This window comes from Xyrauchen texanus, chromosome 17, assembly GCF_025860055.1.
Source record: "Xyrauchen texanus isolate HMW12.3.18 chromosome 17, RBS_HiC_50CHRs, whole genome shotgun sequence".
NCBI lineage: Eukaryota > Metazoa > Chordata > Actinopteri > Cypriniformes > Catostomidae > Xyrauchen > Xyrauchen texanus.
The window spans coordinates 3,204,390-3,227,144 of record NC_068292.1 but is presented as its reverse complement, the minus strand read 5'-3'; the positions used below and the strand labels follow the sequence as shown (position 1 = coordinate 3,227,144).

Here is a 22,755-nt window from a genome sequence, read left to right as displayed (position 1 = left end):
AAATACATTGTTAGACCCATACAGTGTTAAAAGTTACCACCACAGTTGTGGGTGGTTGCCAAGGCGTTGCTTTGTAGTTTCTAAGGAGCTCTGATTGGTTGTTAGAGCATTGCTATTCAGGTGCTAGGATGTTCTGGGTGGTTGCTGAGTGTGTTGCTTGGTGTTTCCATGGGTGGTTCTGGGTGGTTGCTTACTGGCCCAAGACAGAAAAGCTCACTCCCAAGTCTATAATGATATTCTAGTCTCCATGTTTGGCTCGAGTTCCTTCTTTTGTGTTCCTCTTTCCCTCTCTTGAATTTTTCTTCCATTTTTATCACGTGCCAAGTGGAAATTGGACAAAATCGAACAAACACTTTACCATAACACCTTGTCCAGAACAGTCTGTTTATTGAACGTAAAACATTTTCTCATTGAAGCTGTGTATTGGCACACGCTTTCTACAGCAAACCTTGAGGGGATAAATACATAATCACACACAAAGGGCAAAGTTACTTTATGAATCGTGTCCAAATTCAGTTTGTTACCATTATTTATGTTCATGCAGTACTCCTGTTGTTATTTAGCTGATAACAGAGCGAGCCACTATGTCTCATCCCTGGTCCCTTTACCATTCTCTGTGTGAGTGTGTGTGCGTGCTCCGGCTGAAGAGAGCAAGACCTCAGGCACAACATTCAGAAGGTGTGTGACACCCTTGGCCAAAATCAAGTAGTTCAGAATCAGCTAGTGAGATGGCGAGATAAATATACTGTAATGAGAAGGATTTTAGACCCATTTATTGAATGGGCTGCATGGTGTCTATTAATAAATATACTTTGAAACACTGCTATTTGAATTAAAAATTTTTTTAAAGAAACATTAAGAATATTGGTAACACTTTAAAATAAGGTTACATTTGTTAACATTAACCCTCTGGGGTCTGAGGGTGTTTTGGGCCCTGGAGAAGTTTTGACATGCCTTGACATTTGTGCTTTTTTCAGTTGCTTAAAAACACATTAATGGCTAATGTCTGATAACACTGTATTCAGCACAAACTGGGCTACAATAATATGTGAGCAACATGTGTGTACATGTTTGTATTTTTGAGAAAATAACGTTTATGCCTGGTTTTTGAAAAAAACACATTTTTAAGTCACTGAAATAAGGCCATATAACACATACACATACTAAACATTTGTCCAAGCCTTTTGAGAACTGGATCTTGTAGCCTAGAGTTTATGCTACAAAATTATGTGAAAACCATCCTGATCACTCATTCATACAAAACAATATACTAATTGAACTTTTGTAAGACATTTTTAATGTTAGAAAGGTCATATGCGAGGAGGCTTGAATGATCATGACTATTGATTATATTTCACACCTGAGACAAAATACCCCTCCTCTGGGCCTATCAATGAGGAATGTGACCGAAAGAGAATGAATGTGAGGAGACGTAATGCTCAAAATCAAGTTTTAAGTTAAAAGACTATCTGACTATATATTTTCTTTACATAAAGACTTCAATTTAGACCTACACTACCGTTTATTTGATCCAAAATACAGTAAAAACAGTGATATTTGGAACTTTTTTTTTTACAATTTAAAAGAACAGTTTTCTATTTGAATATAGTGTAAAATGCAATTTGTGATCAAAGCTGAATTTTCAGCATCATTACTGCAGTCTTCAGTGTCAGATGATCCTTCAGAAATCATTATAAGATGGTGATTTTCTAATATGGGCATATTTAAAGTGCATTTTACTCATTTAGACATGAACCCATATTTGCAAGCACAAGCTTTGTTGATAATGAGGCAGCATAAACACTAGGTAAAATATAATCTAAACATTCATATTATTTTATATCATATTACATATCATATTTATATCATACAGCATACAATTTAAATACCTGCTTTAGCTGAAACAGCGTTTAAATTGAACTAAAACCTGATTATTAGGATATATTTCAAATGTCAATACTCTGAATCCTGGCTGGCATGTTTGGAAACAGTCCCACTAGTAAAATATGTACATGCTTATATAAAATAGCACGTCAACTAATTTAAACTAAGACTTACTCATCCGAAATTGTATCCTCGGCTGGATCAATTCTCTCTTCAAAATACAAACATTCATCGGAGTCCAGATGATCTTCTGAGGAAAATTGTAACTCTTTGTCACTATCCAGGAGTTTTCTCACTTGTGTATCAAGCTGTCATTCAAACACGCAGAAATTAACAAACTTGTTGTTTTTAAGGCACAGTCGGGGGCGTTTACAATTTGATTTGATTGCCTCAGCACATTAGCGTATGAATGGCGCTCTGCTGGTGGGTGTGATCACATTAGAGATAAATTCGCTGAGCCAGGAAAACTGTACATCGTTTTGTTTCATACAGATTACATTGCAGGAAAATATTTGTTGTAAAATTGAATTGTTTTATTTAAAAGTAGACATTTTAAGCTTTCTTTAGACATATGTTTCATGTTTGTGTGATAAGTATTCGCAGTTTCAGTGAATTTTTTGACGTGTTTCTGAAATATGCTCGCAAACCCAGAGACTGCTTACAGCTCACCCTTTTTATTTTCTTCATTTTACAAAAGTACAAGGTTTTGTTGTTATTGTGAGTGTACACAAATAAAAGTAGACCCTTTATAGTCTCTAATGATGTATTACACTTATGTATGCCCCAAAATTACAGAGAATTTTATGTTGTTTCCGCTGTAATGACGAAAAAAATCCAGCAGGACGTGCCAGCGCATCCGTTGACCTCAGAGGGTTAAAACTGCACTATGGATCTTTGTTCTTTCTAGTGACATCTGTCGTTAAAACCTAAAATTGCAAGCAACTTACGGAGGAACATTTGATGTCAGTTCTTCTGCATGGTTAAATCGTATTGTTTGAGGACTTGAGGATATTTATCTGCAGAGCAGAAGTTGTGATGTGGAATTTTCATGTTGATATTATGGTGTTCATTTAAACATCTATAATCAAGATATTATTTACTTTGAGGAAGATGAAAAACACACTTGATTACATATTTTAATATGATTATGAGAGTTGGGGTACTCAAGCTCATGAGTCCAATTTTAATGGACTTGTCACAGACTCTGATGCATTTTTACTCAGACTTGAGCCTTTCTAATTTTTTTCAGAGTCTGGCCGAGTCCATGGCATTTGTGATTAGGGATGCACCGAAATTTCGGCCGCCGAAAATTTTCGGCCGAAAATGGCACTTTCGGTTTTCGGCCGAAAGAGAAAAAAAGGCCGAAAATATATACCTCCTCGCCCCGCCCCTCAGTGCTCAGATTTCACTCTGGATCGATCTAGCCCTTATCACGGCGCTACCAAACAAAGGCCGTCAGCGGTGCATCTTCGACGTAGAGGCGAAGAACCACCCGAAGCGGAGGGTGGTTGCCTCTACGTCATGCATTAAAATCCTTTAATCCATGGCTAGCCGTGGATTATCCCGCTTATACCACGGTTATTTGCCAAGTAAAAAATAAGTTAAAAACTGTAACTGATGTTAATTTTGTAATAATAATGTAATTTTTTAACAGACGTGTAAAAATGACGGTTATTTCGTATAAGTTACGGCTCGTTAACTTATAACGGCTCGTTAGTTCTAGCACTCCGTCCACTTTAAATAAAGCAGAGCCATCGGATTGCTTTTATTTGAATGAATTATCACATTTATTTAAATTCATTATTAAAAGAGAGAGACAAAGAACTGAAAGAGTCCCCTCGTTGCTTAAGCATATAGCTAACTTAATGATTATTTAATGGATTTATTAAAATTATTTATGAATGACAGGCAACACTGACAGTGACGAGGCAATCTTTATTTGAACTAATCATGTCATTTATTTAAATGAATTATGTAGAGTGTGAAATAAAACCGGTGTCTCTAACCACGATTAGGCTACTATATAAAGACACATTACATTTATTGAAATGCATTAAATTAAATGAAAACAAAAAAATCAAACAGTTGGAAATTTCGATAGGGGATTGTTTTACTCATCATTATACTAATTGATGTTAAACTCCACATTTCCATTTATCGTGAAGTTAGACATGGAAAAGGGTAGGGTTATTTCAGTTTTAGGCTTGGAGGTGAAATTATGTTTGGCTTTGCTTGTTGAGGTTCTAGATGTCAGTATGTCACTCCATTCCCTCCTCTCTGACAAAGATGGGGCCCAATATGACCGCAAACTCGCCTCGCATCGGTGGCCTGTCACTGACATGATCTGGCGACTTTCTAGTCCTGCATCAGAGAGTCGTCCAACGGCAGTGCTACGCAAACTATGGTTTGTGTACATTTGTGAGATACCTTCCACCTGAACAACAAGAATTTAAAGTATACAATTTAGATTTGGAAAATAATATAAACACAGTTTAAATTTATGGGCAAAAACGAAATATCTATTACCAACCTCTTCACAAATGCTTTTTAGCATATTGCCAAGGTAGTTGAGCCCCATCGGCTCCCTGGTGAACCACATTTTGGTGCTCTCGAGTTTGCACAGAGGGATGCGTCTCGGATGCAAATAGAACGCTCCGGTATTTTCTGGACACTTTGACAGATATTTTTTAAAGCTGTCCACGGGACAAAGTGGGTCGCCGGGGCTCGCAAACATAAATACTCGTAAATTTTCTCTATCCGATGCAGTGGGATCCTTGTGGTTTTTTGTCTCTGGGTTATGCGCCAGGGTCAGGTACTCTTTCCCATTCTCGTCTTGCCGGAGAACGAAAGACTCTTTTGATAGGTTACGGTTTCCTTCTCTTCCCCTCCGTGCAAAACACAGCTGTATGTCAAACCAAACTTTTCTTACAAGTCCTGTGGGTGTGAAAGGGGAGAGTGCAGGTGCATTTCAAATTTTCTCCAAGTCAGACTCAGTAATACGCGGATGATGAACACTGGTGTCTTTTCCATTTTTCCTGTAGCGCTTTAAAACTGATTTAAAGATGGCATTGCTTGACTTGGAAGTCTTTATCACTTATGATGTTGTATTTTGTAATGTGACGGTTTATACCTGCTCTGAGACACATCAAACTTGCAACACTGTATTCGCGTCCAGCGGTAGACTGAACAGAGGCATAAAACTCCTGCAATGTCTCATTTAAAAGAGAAGCAGAGTAGGTCTCGAAATCACAATTTTTCTGTCTTTGGCGCAAAAAGTCACTGAAAGTGTTAACTGCCCATTTAGTTGTCTTTTTCGTATTGATCTCATCTTTGTCATCTTCGATCTTATCTAGCTCTGTCGGTGTTAATTCTTTTTGCCGCTTTTTGTCATTCAATGTCTTCTCCAAGTCTTCTATTTCGTCTTGTGCCTGGGCCCATTTCTCAAAATTGCCATATTCACCATACAAATTAAACGATATGCAAAAATCATCCATTTAGCCTACCTAAATAAACGTTTTCTATGTTTCTCTCACTCTGTTTGCAAGTGTAACTGTGTTACTATTGTTACTGATGATTATAGTAGCGGATTAATTTCGAACTGTAATCAAACTGACTGGAACTACCTGTGCATTAAACGGTTTTACTGCACACCTTCCAGCCAATCAGAATCGAGTATTTAAACAGCCCGTGGTATAAATAATTATATATTATAGTTATATATAGATCAGTGGAATAGAGGCCCTCTGCCATTCTGTGTTCTGCCTTTTTGTTTTAATTAAAATTACTGTTGCATATTTAAACTTTTTGAAAGATGCTAGCTAAGTTTATTTATTTATTTATTTATTTATTATTATTTCACCCACACATAAATTCAAGACAAATGGCACAGACCAAATAGCACATATAGTCATGTGTGAATCAGGTCTCCCAGAGAAGCTATCCAAAGCTTATAATAGGGAGCCTGAGACAATAATACATTACAAACAAATACTTAAACACCAGTCACATAACAAGGATATCATACAAAAATACACAATACAACATAAGACACACAAAAAGTAGATCAGGACAATGCTTTTAAGATCAACTGTAGTCTAGGTAGGCTGCTGGCAAGGTTATAGATATAAACGTAAAAGTTACTTTTTTAGTGTTTTCTTAAAGATGGATACAGATTTCAACACCTTCAGCCTGCCATCTAGCTCATTACAAATCTTTGGGCCTCTACTTGTAATGCTCAAATTTGCACTTTTAAGTCTTCTGGTTTTACCAGTAATCAGATGTTTGTTCCTGGTGCCATGAGCATGAAGCGGACTACTAATTGGAATGAGCTGAGATAGCCTGCTATTTGTAACATTAACTACTTGGTGCATAATGCACGCATTGTGGTATATGTTCAACTCAGTAAGCCGGAGGAGACCTAAGCGGTGAAAGAGGGGTCTAGTAGGAGTGTTGTACCAAGACCACGATATAGCTCGTATTATCTTCTTTTGTAGACTTATTAATTTATTTAAATGACTCGGGTAGGTATTACACCAAATTACGTTACAATAACTAATGTGAGGTTCGAACAAGGTTTTGTACAGGGTAAGAAGAACAGGTAATGTAAGATAATGCCATATTCTGAAGAACAGACCAACATTCATTTATCAATGTGAACCCCCAAGAACTTTGTAGAAGTGGTTGGTAGTATCTCCTCATCATCTACATTGAGGCAAAACTGTTTTGTAGCTGATGCCCTTATATTTGATTGAAACATTATATAATTAGTTTTTTTAATGTTGAGGGATAATTTATTGCACTTGAACCAGATAACAATTTTTTGTAGTTCTTCGTTTAAAATAATTTGTAAATCACTTGAATTTTTATGTGACAAAAACAAATTGGTGTCGTCTGCAAACATCACCTTTTGAAATACTTGAGAGGAATTCACAAAGTCATTTATATATATGTTGAAAAGTAATGGGCCCAATATTGAGCCTTGGGGAACCCCGTATTTAAGTTCTTTCATTTGAGATATATGGTTATTAATCATCACATATTGTTTCCGACCATATAGGTAACTTTTAAACCAGTCTAGTGCTACTCCTCTAACACCATAATGATGTAATTTCTCTAGAAGAATATTAAAGTCAATAGTGTCAAATGCCTTAGATAGATCAAGGAAAACACTAACTCCACAATCACCCTGGTCTAAAGAATCATTGATTTTTTCAACAAGATCTAAAACAGCCATAAAGGTAGAGTTCTCTTTCCTGAAACCATACTGTGATCTTACTAGAATGTGAAGCTTATCCAAATAATGACTTAACCTGATGTGTACCACTCTCTCTAATACCTTAGACAGAGATGGTAGAAAAGAGATTGGACGATAATTTCCCATATTATTTTTGTCACCTGATTTGTAAGTTGGAGTAATTCTGGCTATTTTTGTCATACTTGGCACTATGCCATACAGAAGTGATAGGTTAATGCAATGTGTAAGTGGCTGTGCTATTATGTCTGCAACAGCTATCAGAATTTTACTACACATTCCATCAACCCCTCCCGTATGAGAACTCTTCAAATCTGTAATAATTTTATGAATTTCAATTTTGTCAGTAGGTTTCATGAAGAAAGATTGCATGTAATTTCCATAGAGATAGTGTCTAAAAGAGGATTCGTTGGAAGGTCCGATTTTTTTGGCCTAATGAAACAAAGTAATCGCTGACTTCTGGCCCCTGTTTAGAACTTTATTCAACACAGCCCAGATCCTTTTGGAGTCACCTTGGGCTGCATTTATATGTTCAGTATAGTAAATTTGTTTACTCTTCCTCATAATATGAGTGAGTCTATTTCTAAACTTAAAATATTTGCTTTTGTTGTCATCATTGGGATTTTTCCTATAGAGCTTATAAAGTTTATTTTTACATTTGATAGAATTGAGAATCCCTTTAGTAAGCCAAGGGTGATGATCATCATTTCTGCATATGACAGTCTTCATTGGAATAGTATTGTGGATGGACTTCGTTAATTCTTGAATTAGACTGTCATAGGCAGTCTCAGGATCATGGGTTTCATACACACTAGTCCAAACCTTACTCTCCAAGTTATCACAGAGCTGCTGTAGTGTTCTCTCATTCAGGACACTGATCTTTATCTTATGGCGGTTAAGTGGAGGTTTGGATGCCAGGTTTAAAGATAACACGATTGGGTAGTGATCAGTTATATCAGTCACAACCACACCTGACTCCAACCTCGAATTTTGGATGTTTGTAATAATATTATCAATGATAGACTTGGATGAGTGAGTTTCTCTAGTATATCTATTAATGGTTGGTATAAAGGAGGAGGAGTGAAGAGTGTTCATGAAATCATTTTTAATAGGACCATCCCTAGAGATGTCAATATTAAAATCCCCAAGGATTATACAGTTGTGATTTTTCCTATTGATATCAAAAAGAGTTTCCTCAAATTTACTAGTAAAAGTAATAGGGTTCACATCAGGGGGGCGATACACTATGCCAACAATGAGATTACTGGTTGCATTAATACTTACGTCAACAAACAATGAATCTGTTTGTTCATCATCCAAGGCCAAATTGTCACAGACATTGGCCAGGAATTTTGATTTAACATAAAGACACACACCTCCACCCATTCTACCTAATCTGTTCTTGTAATAAAGTTTATAGCCCTTAAGGTTAAAAGAATCACAGTATGACCTATCATTTAACCAGGTTTCACTGCAAGCAATTACATCAAAACTACAACCTGATGCAGACAGCATTGACACTAATTGATCATAATGTTTAGCTAGGCTTCTGATATAAATATGGACCACCGAAAAGTTATTATTCATAATTATTTAAGATTTTCTAGGTCATATTGCTTGCAAGTGATATATGCACCAATGTCACTGCAATGCTGAACCTCCCCATCAAGATCATCCAATTCATCCAAACCCATCCAAAAGCGATAGACCTAGTCCTACATCCAACATCCATGATAAGGCATATACACATAAAGCATTCAATCCTAAGTACAACAAAAAATCAAAAGAAATACATACACACTTGCCTAGATGCACTCTCTTTTGCACCTTGCTCCATTTACACCATTACTTCATTACTTGACTGTTGTTTTGCATATAATAGTTTTCTAAAACTTTGCATTATTTGGATAATTGTTAATAAAATCTGTAAAATTTGATTTTTACAGAACTGAATGAAGAATAATATTTAATAATGTTTTAATATATTTTTTGTCCAATATTGGTGTGTTACTTTCAATAAAAGTGTGATTTTATTTTATTGGTTTGTAGTTTTTAAATTCATGAAATTAATGAAAAAGTATAATGTTAATACAATTATACACAAATAAAAAAAAATTAAAAAAAAAGTACATTTCGGTTTTCGGCCAAGTGCATCCTGGATTTTCGGTTTCTGTTTCGGCCCACAATTTTAATTTCGGTGCATCCCTATTTGTGATACAAACAAACAAACAAACAAACAAAAAAGGTTGACCAAACGTACTCTCTGGGGTATGTTCCCCAACTCTGCAAATGATTAAATAGAACACATTTTATTAGACTCACGCTTACTACGCAAAGTCATTTCTAACTGAAAATGTTGACTTTATTGAGACATGTATCAGTGACATTTAAACTAATATGACAGATGAAATAGACCTTGATGGAGATGGTACTACTCAGTTCATCACAGTGTTACCTTTAAAGCTGACACTTGCGTTTCAATGGCAAAAAAGTCAGAAAATACAATGAAGAGGCGAGAAGTCTCTATTCACCTATTATCCATACTAAATATAATGTGAAAATAACAAAACATCAGCCCAAGGTGAGTTTGATCTTGACTTTAGTGATTTAGGCTACACCTGGACACATGACTGAAAAGTTGAAGTGTTGTACTATAGGATATAAATATTTTATTAATGGTTTCTGATCTTTTCTATTTTTATTTTGTTGTATTTAATTGTATGGGCATTATTAAATGTTTTAATATTACCATTTATAAATGCACTTGTATTAGGGTTGTGCCGATGGACGATATCATCGTCCATCGTGATGGCTGACCAACATCACGATGTAGAGCCACCATCGTGATGCCACGCCCCCTTTTGCGAGTCTTGCTAGTGTGACTCACTAATCCTAGTCTCTTCTATAGTTAACCTAAAAACTTTGCAGGGATTGCTCTGTAAATTAAACTGAGAATATAACTAATGCATATATGCTATTTTAAATACTGTAGTTTATGCCAGAGACGTGACGTGTTAGTCTGTGAAAATACCGTGTCAGGCAGGCTACACAAATATTGATTGTTAGCTTCGTCTTTTTTTTACATGTCTTACACTGTACATTTAGATTAAAATATTTTATGTTGTAGGATACAAGAAAATAGCCTTTATTAATTAATTATTAGTAGTTGTAGTGTCTCAGAAAATCTTGCTCATTGTCACATAGCTCTTGTATACACTGAAGCGGCAGTTTAAGATCAACCCAGACCAGCGAACGTCAAATCACTTTTGTCTGGTTAATACTTTTAAAGAAAAATTTCCTTGGCCATAAATCCATAATGTCAAATCAAATGAAAGAAACAAGGTGAATATGAATAACACACATTTATTAAAACATAGAAGAACAACAAATAAAACAAGAAAACGGAACAACACTCAGACCGAAACTCGGCATTAACATTTCACTTATAATTAGCAGCACAATTAACTTCAGCACAGGCTACAAAATAAATTATGTTATTGAAATATTGTAAAGTGGTCATATGAACTACACAAATGAACGTTTAAAAAATAATATGCAAAATCGAATAGCTCATGAACGGATGGCTGAAAAATGCGTAAAGAAGTCTACTATCTTTCACCATAGACCATGTTTAAATTTCGATGTTTCTGGCCAGAAATACCAACATATTCACTTTATCTGGTTTTAATAAGCTGCGGATTGGAGTAACTACACTACCTGCTGTGCTGAAGACCCGCTCTGATGGAGTACTGGTAGCACATATGCACAGATATTTCCGTGCTAATCTTGCCATGAACGGAAACCTTTTGTCGTTCGTTTTCCACCAAGTCAGCGGGTCCTCTTCCCCATCAATGGCCATTTCCTGCAGGTACATGGTCATTTCTGCCTCCACCTTTTGCTCATCAGTGAGCGTGGCTGTGGCTGCACTCTTCGCACGAAGGCTGCCCAAAGACGACTTTTTTTTCTTAGGCGCAATATATTAAAAAGCCCGGATGAGTAGGCTACTAATTAGTTGGGCTAGTAAAATAACGAAATTATAGTTTTTCAGTAGAAAAAAAATATCTATGTAAAGAGATATATTAAAATAAAAAGTGCTTAAAAGTGCACAACTCTTCTTAAGTGGAAGACATTTTTTTCCCCCTTACGTGCAACCTATTGGAAAGCGCGGTTGAGTCAGTTGGGATAGTAAAATAACGAAATTATAGTTTTTAAGTGGAAAATAGTATTTATGTAAAGAGATATATTAAAATAAAAAGTGCACAACTCTTCTTAAGTGAAAGCTAAAAAAAAATGCTTCACGTGTCGTGCAACCTACTGATAAAGCGCCGACGAGTCATTAGTTGGGTTAGTAAAATAACGAAATTATAATTTGTCATATAATTTTTGAAAATTATATGAAATTATAATTCATATAATTATAATTTCCCTTATAATTTAAGATAAATTCTCTTAAAGCAAGTTTAAATATCTTATATGTTGTTTCTAAATTAAATGTATCATGTTTTAAGGATTTTTAGACAATTTTAAATGGAAAACAAGACAAAACACTTGATAACAATAGGATTTTTTGCAGTGAATTTCTTTACTGAATTAAACTTAATAAAAATTATTTTTTGCCTTTTAATATTTTTAAAAGATGATTTAGTACTCTTTATCTTTAGAAAGCATGTTTAATCCAACCTTTTAAGTCAGGCCACAATCTGAATAATCGGTTAAGAGTTTAAGATGAATCTTTGCAATAATCGCAGAACAATCGTTCTAATAATCGTTAGATTAATTGATTATCAAAATAATCGTTTGTTGCAGCCCTAGTATGGTACAATTACAAACTGTTATTGGGCAGAATTTCTTAGCAAGGTTAGCTTACCGTACTCTGGACAGACAATTCAACCGACTCATGACTGGCCACTTCTCCAGTCAGTTTATTTGAATTCTGATTTCACACGATGAAAAAATAGACCATAACCATGTCAGCAAGCCCGGATTAGTAAAGAATGGTACGATTCAGCAGAGGTAACTGCTCTGCCCGATGGTAGAAAAGTGTTTTTTGATTCAGAAATGTATTGTCTTGCAGTTCCTAATAAAGATACTGGCAAATTGACTAATAATTTTTTTATAAACTCATGTGTGTTTATTAAAAAAAAAAACAGGCTCAGCCTTTTATTTGAACTAAAGTGCAGAAACCAATTCCAATGCTGACTGGAATTCTATTGATTGGGATTCCCAGTTCTCAGTGGCTAATTTGCTGGTTGATAGTCATTTTGAGCAATATTGTCCTTTGTGCAATATGTAGGTCATTGGATGAGTTGGAACGTGAGTGCATCCCCTGTATATATCACCCAACTATCGGTGAAACTGTGTTAGTTCCACAGAAAAGGATGTTGATGTTCTTTAGAAGTCAGCTTCACATAGTACACTGTCTATGTTATTTCTCAGATGCTGTCTTTTGATGCTTTTGAAGGAGCTATAAGTAAATTTTTTTATGGAATGGTATGTAGAAAATGTTCATTCTCCTGGAAAGATATCACTTACTTTTAAGATTAAGTGTCCTGAAATATCTCACCAGTAGCTGTGACAGCACAAAAAAAAAAAAAAAGTGACCTTGGGCCACACATATTCTTTGATCAGCCAATCAGAAGACTTTGATGCACTGTTGCTTGTTTTTTACAAATTGAGAGACAATTTGAAATGATTATCTGTGGTAATCCATGGAGCTTAACTCAAATTTACACCCAAAAATTATTTTAACGGATTTAAAAGTGATACTAAATGTTTAAATTGTTTACTTCAAATGTTACTTTCCATGAAAAGCAGTTTTGTAAGGCAGGTGTGGGTCTGCTAGTGTTTGTGTGACTGTTCCTGGTGTGTTTTAGACCAGTCTTTGCTGAGTGAGCAGAACTTGTTAGCGTGATGTTTGCTAAATACCAGACGAAACAGAGGCTCTTTTGTGTGGGGCTGTCCCTGATGTGCTCTGCTAAGAGGAGACCTCTGTCTGTGTAACGCTGTTATATCAGTGGGATACCGCTGCTCGTGCTTACTTTAATGTTCTCCTAGCACACTGCATGCCACGTAGAACATCCTGAACCAACAGAGATTGACAAAGACCCTCTTGTGCTCACCTTTCAACTCTCTAACATCCAGTATTGTGATTTCATCTTAATGTAATGTTCTCTTAAGTTCATTGGGGTCTACTGGTGGTTTACTAATTAGCTCTCACTTTACCATGTGGTCTATGTATGTGTGTGTTTTTGTCCATGTAATGTAGAAGTAGAGTATGATTAGCCACACTCTTTTAGGGTGTCAAGCCGTTTTGTTTTTTTTTCACAAGAAACACAAACACGTTTCTGTTCTATAAAAAATAGATTAGAAATGTTCCTTACATTGCATCTGAGTGAGATGAATTTCCAGGCTGGTTTAAGCTGGTGCAGTAAGTGCTGGTTTGGTGCTGGTCTAAGTGGTGGAGCAGTGTAACCATCATAAGCAAAGGGTCTGGTCAAACAGCATAGTCTTTCTGGTGAAGCTGGTTGACCAAAGATGTCTGATCAATCTAATTAAGAAGTCTTATTGCGATCTTATTTAAAATAGTTATCCTTCCAAAAGTTTGGACTCACTTGACCGAATTAATCTAATCTCTAGGGCAGTCCATTTAATGCCTTGTCTTAGTGTGATTAATTATGTCACTTGAACAAATGTAAATTCTGTAATAAGGAATTCTCCAATCATCAGAGCAATTCAAGCTTGAAGTACCCCCTTAATGTTTTAAACCTCAGCTTCAGGCTGTACAGGAAACTTAGCAGAGATGGAGCTCTTGAGAGCAGGCCGTACAGCCTTTCACAGATGCCACACTACTGCATTCAAATACAGCTGGATGGAGCACAACAAAATGCAGGGATCTTCGAGACATGTTTTTCACAGTTTGAAACTGTTTAACTTGATAAAGCCTCCAAAAAGCACGGCACTTGGGGCACATGATGCTGAAAACCATTGAGATACAATGCAGCCAAAAATGAGATGCAGACAGAACACGTCCTGTGAGAGATAGTCAAACTCAAACAGCAAAATGAATAGCTGTCTAGAGTAGGCCAATAATACGCTTATGTACAGTTGAAGTCAGAAGTTTACATACACTTTTAAAAAATTTTCATTTTTTAACCACTCCACAGATTTAATATTAGCAAACTATAGTTTTGGCAAGTCGTTTAGGACATCTACTATGTGCATGCCATGAGTAATTGTAAAGCAATTTAATGGAAAGGAGGCGGCGAGAACCGGCTTGACGACATAAATAATATTTTAATGATTAACTTAAACAAAAGACAAACACGCACACATGACGGACATGTCCGTAAACTCTCTCTCTCTCCCGCACCATCCTCCACAGTCGGCCTTTATCCCTCTCGGAGGCTTAATTAGCCTGATAAGGGACCGGGTGTGTAGACCCAGACCCAGACCCAGCCCCGCCCTCCGCCCTGCCACAGTCATTTTTCCAACATTTGTTTAGTGACAGATAAATTCACTTTTAATTGACGATATCACAAATCTAGTGGGTCAGAAGTTCCCATATACTAAGCTAACTGTGCCTTTTTAAGAAGCTTGAAAAATTCCAGAAAAGTATGTCAATCCTTTAGACAGTTAGCCAATTAGCTTCTGATAAGAGGTGAACTGAATTGGAGGTGTAGCTATGGATGTATTTTAAGTCCTACCTTCAAACTCAGTGCCTCTTTGCTTGACATCATGGGGAAATCAGCCAAGACCTCAAACAAATTGTTGACCTCCACATGTCTGGTTCATCCTTGGGAGCAATTTCCAAATGCCTGAAGGTACAATGTTCACCTGTACAAATAATAGTACGTAAGTATCAACACCATGGGACAATGCAGCCATCATACCTCTTAGGAAGAAGATGCATTCTGTCTCTTAGAGATGAATGTAGTTTGGTGCGCAAAGTGCAAATCAATCCCAGAACAACAGCAAAGAACCTTGTGGAGATGCTGGAGTGAACAGGTAGAAACGTATCTATATCCACAGTAAAACAAGTCCTATATCGACATAACCTGAAATGCTGCTGAGCAAGGAAGATGTCACTGCTCCAAAACAGCCATAAAAAAGCAGGACAAAGATCTTACATCTGATGATATAAATATTGAACTGTTTTGCCATAATGACCATCATTACAGGGCTCCAGACTGCGACCAAATGGTCGCATTTTGCGACCACAATTTGAGTGTGTGCGACTGAATTTTACATCCAGTCGCACATGTGCGACCAGTAAATTTGTGCATTTTTTTTACAAGTTAAACGTGGAAGTTGCGCGTTAATGAATCCGGAATGTGATGAGTGTGAGAAGAATAGGGAATGCCCACTGTAACTGGCTAATGCGTGGAGGGGGAGGGTCTATAATCGACCGCGCGTAAACATCTGTGGGAGACAGACAAAATATCACAACCTTCTATGCGCATCTGAGCAATGAAGCGAACTATTGACTCGTTCTTCCGACCTGCGGCTAGTGTGCCAGTGCCACAGTCTGATGATGTGTCCGAGGTTTGTGTTGCGAAAAAGTCCCGAACCCACCATTTTCGGGAAGAGTGGGTTCGAGATTTCAGCTGGCTGAAGTACTGTAAGGAGATGAACTGCGAGTACTGCAGTCGCTACCCCAAAAACGCGGGAAACACGAAGTTTGCCGACAGTGCAGGCACTTCGCAGTTTAAACGCAATGCTTTAGTTAAACAGTCTCAGCCTTAAGCACAGAGTATGCCGTGATATGTTCATAAATCAAAAAGCAACGCCACTGCCGGTTGCTTTTAGAAGACAAGAGGCTGTAAATCAGAGCGCAGATGAGGCAGAGATGATGTTGAAATTTAACACGGCCTACTTCGTTGCTAAGGAGGAACTACTCTTCACCAAATTCAAAAGCCAGCTCGACCTTCAAAGGAAGAATGGCTTAAAAATTAACGAAACATACAACAACGATACAGCATGCGCACAATTTGTTGGAGTAATTGCAGATACTCTGAAGGGGAAGACTTACACAATGATCAAAGATGCTCCGTATATATATCAATTATGATCGATGGGGACACCGACGTTTCAACAAAGGAATGCGAAATCATATACGCAAGGATCCTAAACGAAGGGAAGCCAAGGAATATTTTGATTGGCCACACTGAAGTGAAACATGCACATGCTCAAGGTATGTTTTATATATTATATATTTATATATTTAAATTATGTTTAGACCCGTTACTAAATTCTTTAGCTGTCTTTACTGTGAATATGTATCAGTTTAAATAATTACTTAAGGTGCCATAATGATTAAGCTGTGATGTGTGATGATGACAGGGGGGAAAACTTCAGTGAATATAAGACATAATTGTACACCATAGTCATAACGTGCTTGCATTTTAAGGTGTATATGATGCCACTAAACAGGCATTTCAGCATCTAGGAACAGAAACAGTGTGGTTAGAAAAGACAGTTGCCATGGGAGCTGATGGTGCAGCTGTCAATCTCGGGCATAAAGGAGGGGTAATAGCCCTCCTCCAAGCTGAGGCAGGGGGTTTTATTGTCCCATTTCATTGCATGCCACATAGGTAGGTTACATGTGAACCTTCAGAATAAAGATAAGGTAGTAGCCTAAATAATGCATGTTTAATTTTAAGTTGAATTCTTTGTAATTGTAGACCGGAGCTGGCAATGCTATCTGTGCAAAGGAAAATTCCCATGGTGGATCATGTCTACAATCTCCTCAACATGGTTTGGAAGACATACCACTTTAGCAGCAAATCTATGAGAGAACTACGAGCACTTGGAGAGGAGTTGGGTGTGCGTGTCAGTGTACCAGGTACTGTCAGTGGGACACGCTGGCTTCCACATGTGAACCGGGCCCTGCAAACCTTGTTCATTTAATTGGTAATTATTACTTTTTGATTAAATAAAACCTACACTAATGATCCAATCTTTGTAGAACATCCTACATCTTGTGCACATCATGCTGGTCCTCCCAGTCTCCTTTTCTGTATGTGAAAGGGGATTTTCTGCTCAGAAGAGGATTAAATCTGATGTCAGGGGGTCCCTGCATGTAGACACTGTGGAGGACTTGATTCGAATTAGCATGGAGGGACCTAGTTTACAAGAGTTTGATGCCAAGGAAGCTGTACAAACATGGTTCAGTCAGGGTAAAAGGTCTAGGAGGCCAAATTACAAGGGCTGGCCTTCTGATCCTCCTAGTGGACCACAGGAGGATCTTCTCTAAGGGGGAGTGAGTAAAGGCACACGTTGTTTTGGCCTACTTGTTCTAGTGGAATGTTATTGGCTAGTGCCCCTAATGTTTACATACGTCAAGTATCATTTGTAACTTGTTACTAAGCACTTTTTCTGAATGTATTCTATGGTATATTTTTTTTATATATATATTTGTACTGCCATGACAGCAATGGTGCTGTCGGTTTACCTTGTTGTTGCGTCTATAAAAGTGCACAATAAAATGTGAATTTGAAACAGCACATTGTCATTTCTGCATCTAATATCAAAGTATCTATTAATAGTACAGTGGAAATTAGTAGAAATGTGAATATTTGCTTAGCATGTTGATTTACGGTGTGTGCCCCTAAATTTTCTGGTTGTGCCCCTAAAATTTTCAGTTGGGGGCCACTGTGCTCCTAGTGAAAAAAGTTAGTCTGGAGCCCTGCATTATGTTTGGAGGAAAAAGGGTGAGGCTTGCAAGCCGAAGAACACCATACTAACCGTGAAGCATGGGGGTGGCAGCTTCATGTTGTGGGGGTGCTTTGCTGCAGAATTGACTGGTGCACTTCACAAAATAGATGGCATCATGGGGAATGAAAATGATGTTGATATATTGAAGCAACATCTCAAGACATCAGCTAGGAAGTTAAAGTTTGGTTGCAAATGGGTCTTCCAAATGGACAATGACCCCAAGCATACCTCCAAAGTTGGTGCAAAATGGTTTAAAGACAACAAAGTCAAGGTATTGGTGTGGCCATCACAAAGCTCTGACCTCAATCCAATAGAAAATTTGTGGGCAGAATTGAAAAGCATGTGCGAGCAAGGAGACCTAAAAACCTGACTCAGTTACACCAGTTCTGTCTGGAGGAATGAGCCAAAATTCCAGCAACTTTGTGTGGAAGCTTGTGGATGGCTATCCAAAACAGTTGACCCAAGTTAAACAATTTAAAGGCAATACTACCAAATACTAACAAAGTGTATGTCAACTTCTTACTCACTGGGAATGTGATGAAAGAAATAAAAGCTGAAATAAATCATTCTCTCTACCATTATCCTGACATTTCACATTCTTAAAATAAAATCGTGATCCTAACTGACCTAAGACAAGGAATGTTTTCAATGATTAAATGTCAGGACTTGTGAAAACTTGTGAGTTTAAATGTATTTCACATGGAAATAAACAATAAATAGACTTAAAGCCTTTGTATTGTATAATCAATAATCAAAGTTATACTTGTGTACTTCTGTAGTAATGTAAAGTAGGCCTATTTGAATTATCTTATTGATTTATATTTATTATGTTTATATGAATGATCTAATTTAGTTTTTATTTGAGGGCCTTTCTCAGTAATAAGTGATTTACAGTATGTAATAGTTATTAATTTGATAAATTAATCAGCAAATAATGTAATTAAGTTGAGTTTTAAAATCAATTGGCAACCCAACTTATTAACTTAAGTTTAGAATGGTCTGTTGATGAATGCTTAAATGCTTGAAATTAGTTCTGTAGACATACATTTCCCTGTGTATTTCTTACAAAAAATGTGAAGTACTGAAATTAATAAGTGGAGTGGATAGTGAAGGAACAGTAGCCAACAAGTGCCCGATTCCATGGGAAGTTTTTCAATACACTTTAAAAAGCAGCTCTGGATCCACCCCATGAAGTTGCCTGAGGGAATGATCCAAGTGCTGGACTCTAGACAAAGAGAGAATACTGTGAAAAAATTAAAATATAAGTAATTTTTTTATTTATTTAACTTTTTTTTCCATTGCTGCAAATAAACGTTCTTCCATTTGTGTTATTTCATCATTTTGATAACTTTACTAATATGGCCGAAACACTCAAGTACATGAACGCAGATAAGAGAGCTTGACCACCACATTGCTAACATGCGGTCCGGTTGAACATGCTTAACGTGCATTCCTGCATTATTGTGAAGGTAACAAACCTTCTCAAGGGGGAAATAGAGTTTCCATCAAAAGTAATAACTGGATGTGTTAATATTCAGGTAAGTTGGTATAAATACTGTATTTTGTCTTTAAATAGCTCAACAATAATCTCTTCAAACTGCTCTGCCTTGACAAAAGTTGGCTTAAAAGAGAAAACTGAAAATCCACACTAATCTTGCCCTTGTGTCAACTTTGAGAATGCAACATTTGCTTGAGTTGTATAATGAATTGTGGTCTGACACATCTTTGAACGCAACTATTAGGGGTGGGAGAAAAATTTTATTCAGCAATGCATCGTTATTCTTGTCACAGAGCAAACTGAACAGGGCATATGAGATGCTTGATAGATTTCTGAAGCAACAACCCCACCTATTTATGTCATTTTACCATCACCATTGCTGGAGAGGAGAAGCTGATAGCTGCACTCAAACAGAAAACATCCTGGATCAGCAACTTCTAGTTGTGTTTATACATTTCTGAGCAACCACCATGTGGTTGGCACCATGGTGATTTAATTGCCTTTTTTGCATTTCAGGTCTCGAGACACAATGTAAAAACTACAAAAACGAGCGATTCAGATGGAGAACATCCATTTAAGTGTTATTTGGAGTAAAAATTGATTTCAGGCTCAACTTGTGCAGTTGTTGGCTGTCATAACAATGCAGAATAATTAATGATATCAACGTAACTAACCTTTGAACATTGCTTCATGCCATCGAAATACAGTGAATATAAAATGTCTACACACCCCTGTTAAAATGCCAGGTTTTTGTGATGTAAAATAATGAGACAAAGATAAATCATGTAATAACTTTTTTCACATTTACTATGACCTATAATGTGAACAATTCAATTGAAAAACAAACTGAAATCTTCGTGGGGGGGAAATTTAAAAACCTTACAATAACCTGGTTGCATAAGTGTGCACACCCTCTTATAACTGGGGATGTGGCTGTGTTCAGAATTAACCAATCACATTCAAACTCATGTTAAATAGAGGTCATTACACACCTGCCATAATTTAAAGTGACTGATTAATCACAAATAAAGTTCAGCTGTTCAAGTAGGATTTTCCTGACATTTTCTTAGTTGCATCTCAGAGCAAATGCCATGGTCCGCATAGAGCTTCCAAAGCATCAGAGGGATCTCATTGTTGAAAGATATCAGTCAGGAAAAAGGGTACAAAAGAATTTCCAAAGCATTAGATATACCATGGAACACAGTGAAGACAGTCATCATCAAGTGGAGAAAATATGGCACAACAGAGACATTACCAAGAACTGGACATCCCTCATAAATTGATGAAAAGACGAGAAGAAAACTGGTCAGGTAGGCTTCCAAGATGCCTACAGCAACAATAAAAGAACTGCAGGAATTTCTGGCAAGTACTGGCTGTGTGCTACATGTGACAACAATCTCCTGTATTCTTCATATGAATGGACTATGGGGTAGGATGGCAAGATGGAAGCATTTTCTTACAAAGAAAAACATCCAAGCCCAGCTGAAGTTTGCAAAAACAAACATCAAGTCTCCCAAAAGCACGTGGGAAAATGTGTTATGGTCTGATGAAACCAAGGTTGAACCTTTTGGCCATAATTCCAAAAGGTATTGAAAAACAAAACTGCACATCACCCAAAGAACACCATACCCACAGTAAAGCATGGTGGTGGCAGCATCATGCTTTGGGGCTGTGTTTCTTCAGCTGGAACCGGGCCTTAGTCATGGTAGAGGGAATTATGAACAGGCCAAATACCAGGCAATTTTGGCACAAAACCTTCAGGTGTCCGTTATAAAGCTCGACAAAGACCCAAAGCACACATCCAAATCCACAAAAGCATGGTTTCACCAGAAGTTGTTTAATGTTTTGGAATGGCCCAGCCAGAGCCCAGACCTGAATCCAATTGAACATCTGTGGGGTGATCTGAAGAGGGCTGTGCACAGGAGATGTCCTCGCAATCTGACAGATTTGGAGCGCTTTTGCAAAGAAGAGTGGGCAAATATTGGCACGTCAAGATGTGCCATGCTAATAGACTCCTACCCAAAAAGACTGAGTGCTGTAATAAAATCAAAAGGTGCTTCAACAAAGTATTAGTTTAAGGGTGTGCACACTTATGCAACCAGGTTATTGTGAGTTTATTTTTCCCCCTCAAAGATTTCAGTTTGTTTTTCAATTGAATTGTTCACGTTGTAGGCCACATTAAAGGTGGAAAAAGTTCTCATATGGTTTATCTTTGTCTCATTCTTTTACATCACAAGAACCTGGCATTTTAACAGGGGCGTGTAGACTTTTTATATTCACTGTACTCATGTGAGGCACTGTCAAAAAAAAACAAAAAACACTGTCATCTTGACTCTAATTATCGGCACTTTTTAAGCCACATATTTTTTTAAATGTTTACAAATGTAATATTTTAAACATAACATTACCCACTAAGAATATAACCGGATACCGGAATTTGAAAACAGTCGAAACGTGGAACTCTTCCGCAATCAGGAAAGTGTGGATAGTTCAAAATTAAAATGAATAGGCTTGGCATAGATTAATTTTAATTAATAATAATAGTTAATAATAATAATATTATTAACTATTAAATAAAAATGATTAACAGTGCTTCAAACAAAAAAATCAGTTGAAGAAGTTTACAGCATTTATGTAATGTGACTCGTTCAGATTTTTTTAAAAACAGCAAAATCAGGTGAATCTGCAAATTTCAAATTTAAGTGGGTGTATTGGTAAAAAACATTGGACGACAAGATGCATCGTGATGTATCGAGAATTGATTTGTAATTGTATTGTTACCCCTTGAATTGTAATCTAATCGAATTGTGAGGCCAGTGAAGATTCACTCCTCTAGCAACTACGTACAAAATCGATCTTGCTTGGCAAAAAGCGTCTGTGTACGCATACTTGCTTTAGAGTACGTTTCGGCCTTAAATCTACATTGTGTTAAACTGTAAAGAATGAGCACGTTGTCTCCAGACATTTGACTGGTAGTGTGTGCCTGCCTCAGTCTGAGGCACTGAAGTCAGAGCATGGGAGGGGAAGAAGTAAACTGTTAAATCAGGCATGTATCACAACAAACATTATTTTAGTTAGTGTCACAACACAGCTGTCCTCTGCAGTGCTCTCACTTAGAGTTAGATTCCTCTGGAGTGCCTCTATCTGTCTGTCTCTTTCTTGATGACAGTGGCTATATAATTGGCTATTTAATGACATGCAAACTTGCCCTGTCTTTCTCTTTTGCAGGCAGTTGTGTGAAGTGCAGCAAGGCTGTTTATGGAGCCAGTCAAGCATGTCAGGCCATGGGCAGCCTGTACCATGACAGTTGCTTTGCCTGTAGCGCTTGCAGTAAGTAAACTTACACAAACTTACACAACCTTGCACAAACCACACCCTCATTCGTATTATACCATCACTGCATTTAAAC

General features: G+C 37.1%; 1 protein-coding gene across 2 annotated transcripts in view; it reads left to right on the top strand.

Moving 5' to 3' along the window:
* The window catches only part of limd1a (LIM domains containing 1a), an 81,027-nt gene that overhangs the window by 17,763 nt on the left and 40,509 nt on the right, over nucleotides 1-22,755 (top strand). The window contains exons 1-2 of one of the 2 annotated variants that reach the window (XM_052146745.1): nucleotides 16,506-17,044; nucleotides 22,575-22,676. In XM_052146745.1, coding sequence (XP_052002705.1) covers nucleotides 22,631-22,676 — 46 coding nt within the window. In that variant the 5' untranslated portion in view covers nucleotides 16,506-17,044; nucleotides 22,575-22,630. Of the gene's footprint in view, nucleotides 1-16,505; nucleotides 17,045-22,574; nucleotides 22,677-22,755 lie in introns of those variants that run through there. The other variant, XM_052146744.1, reaches the window with a different exon arrangement.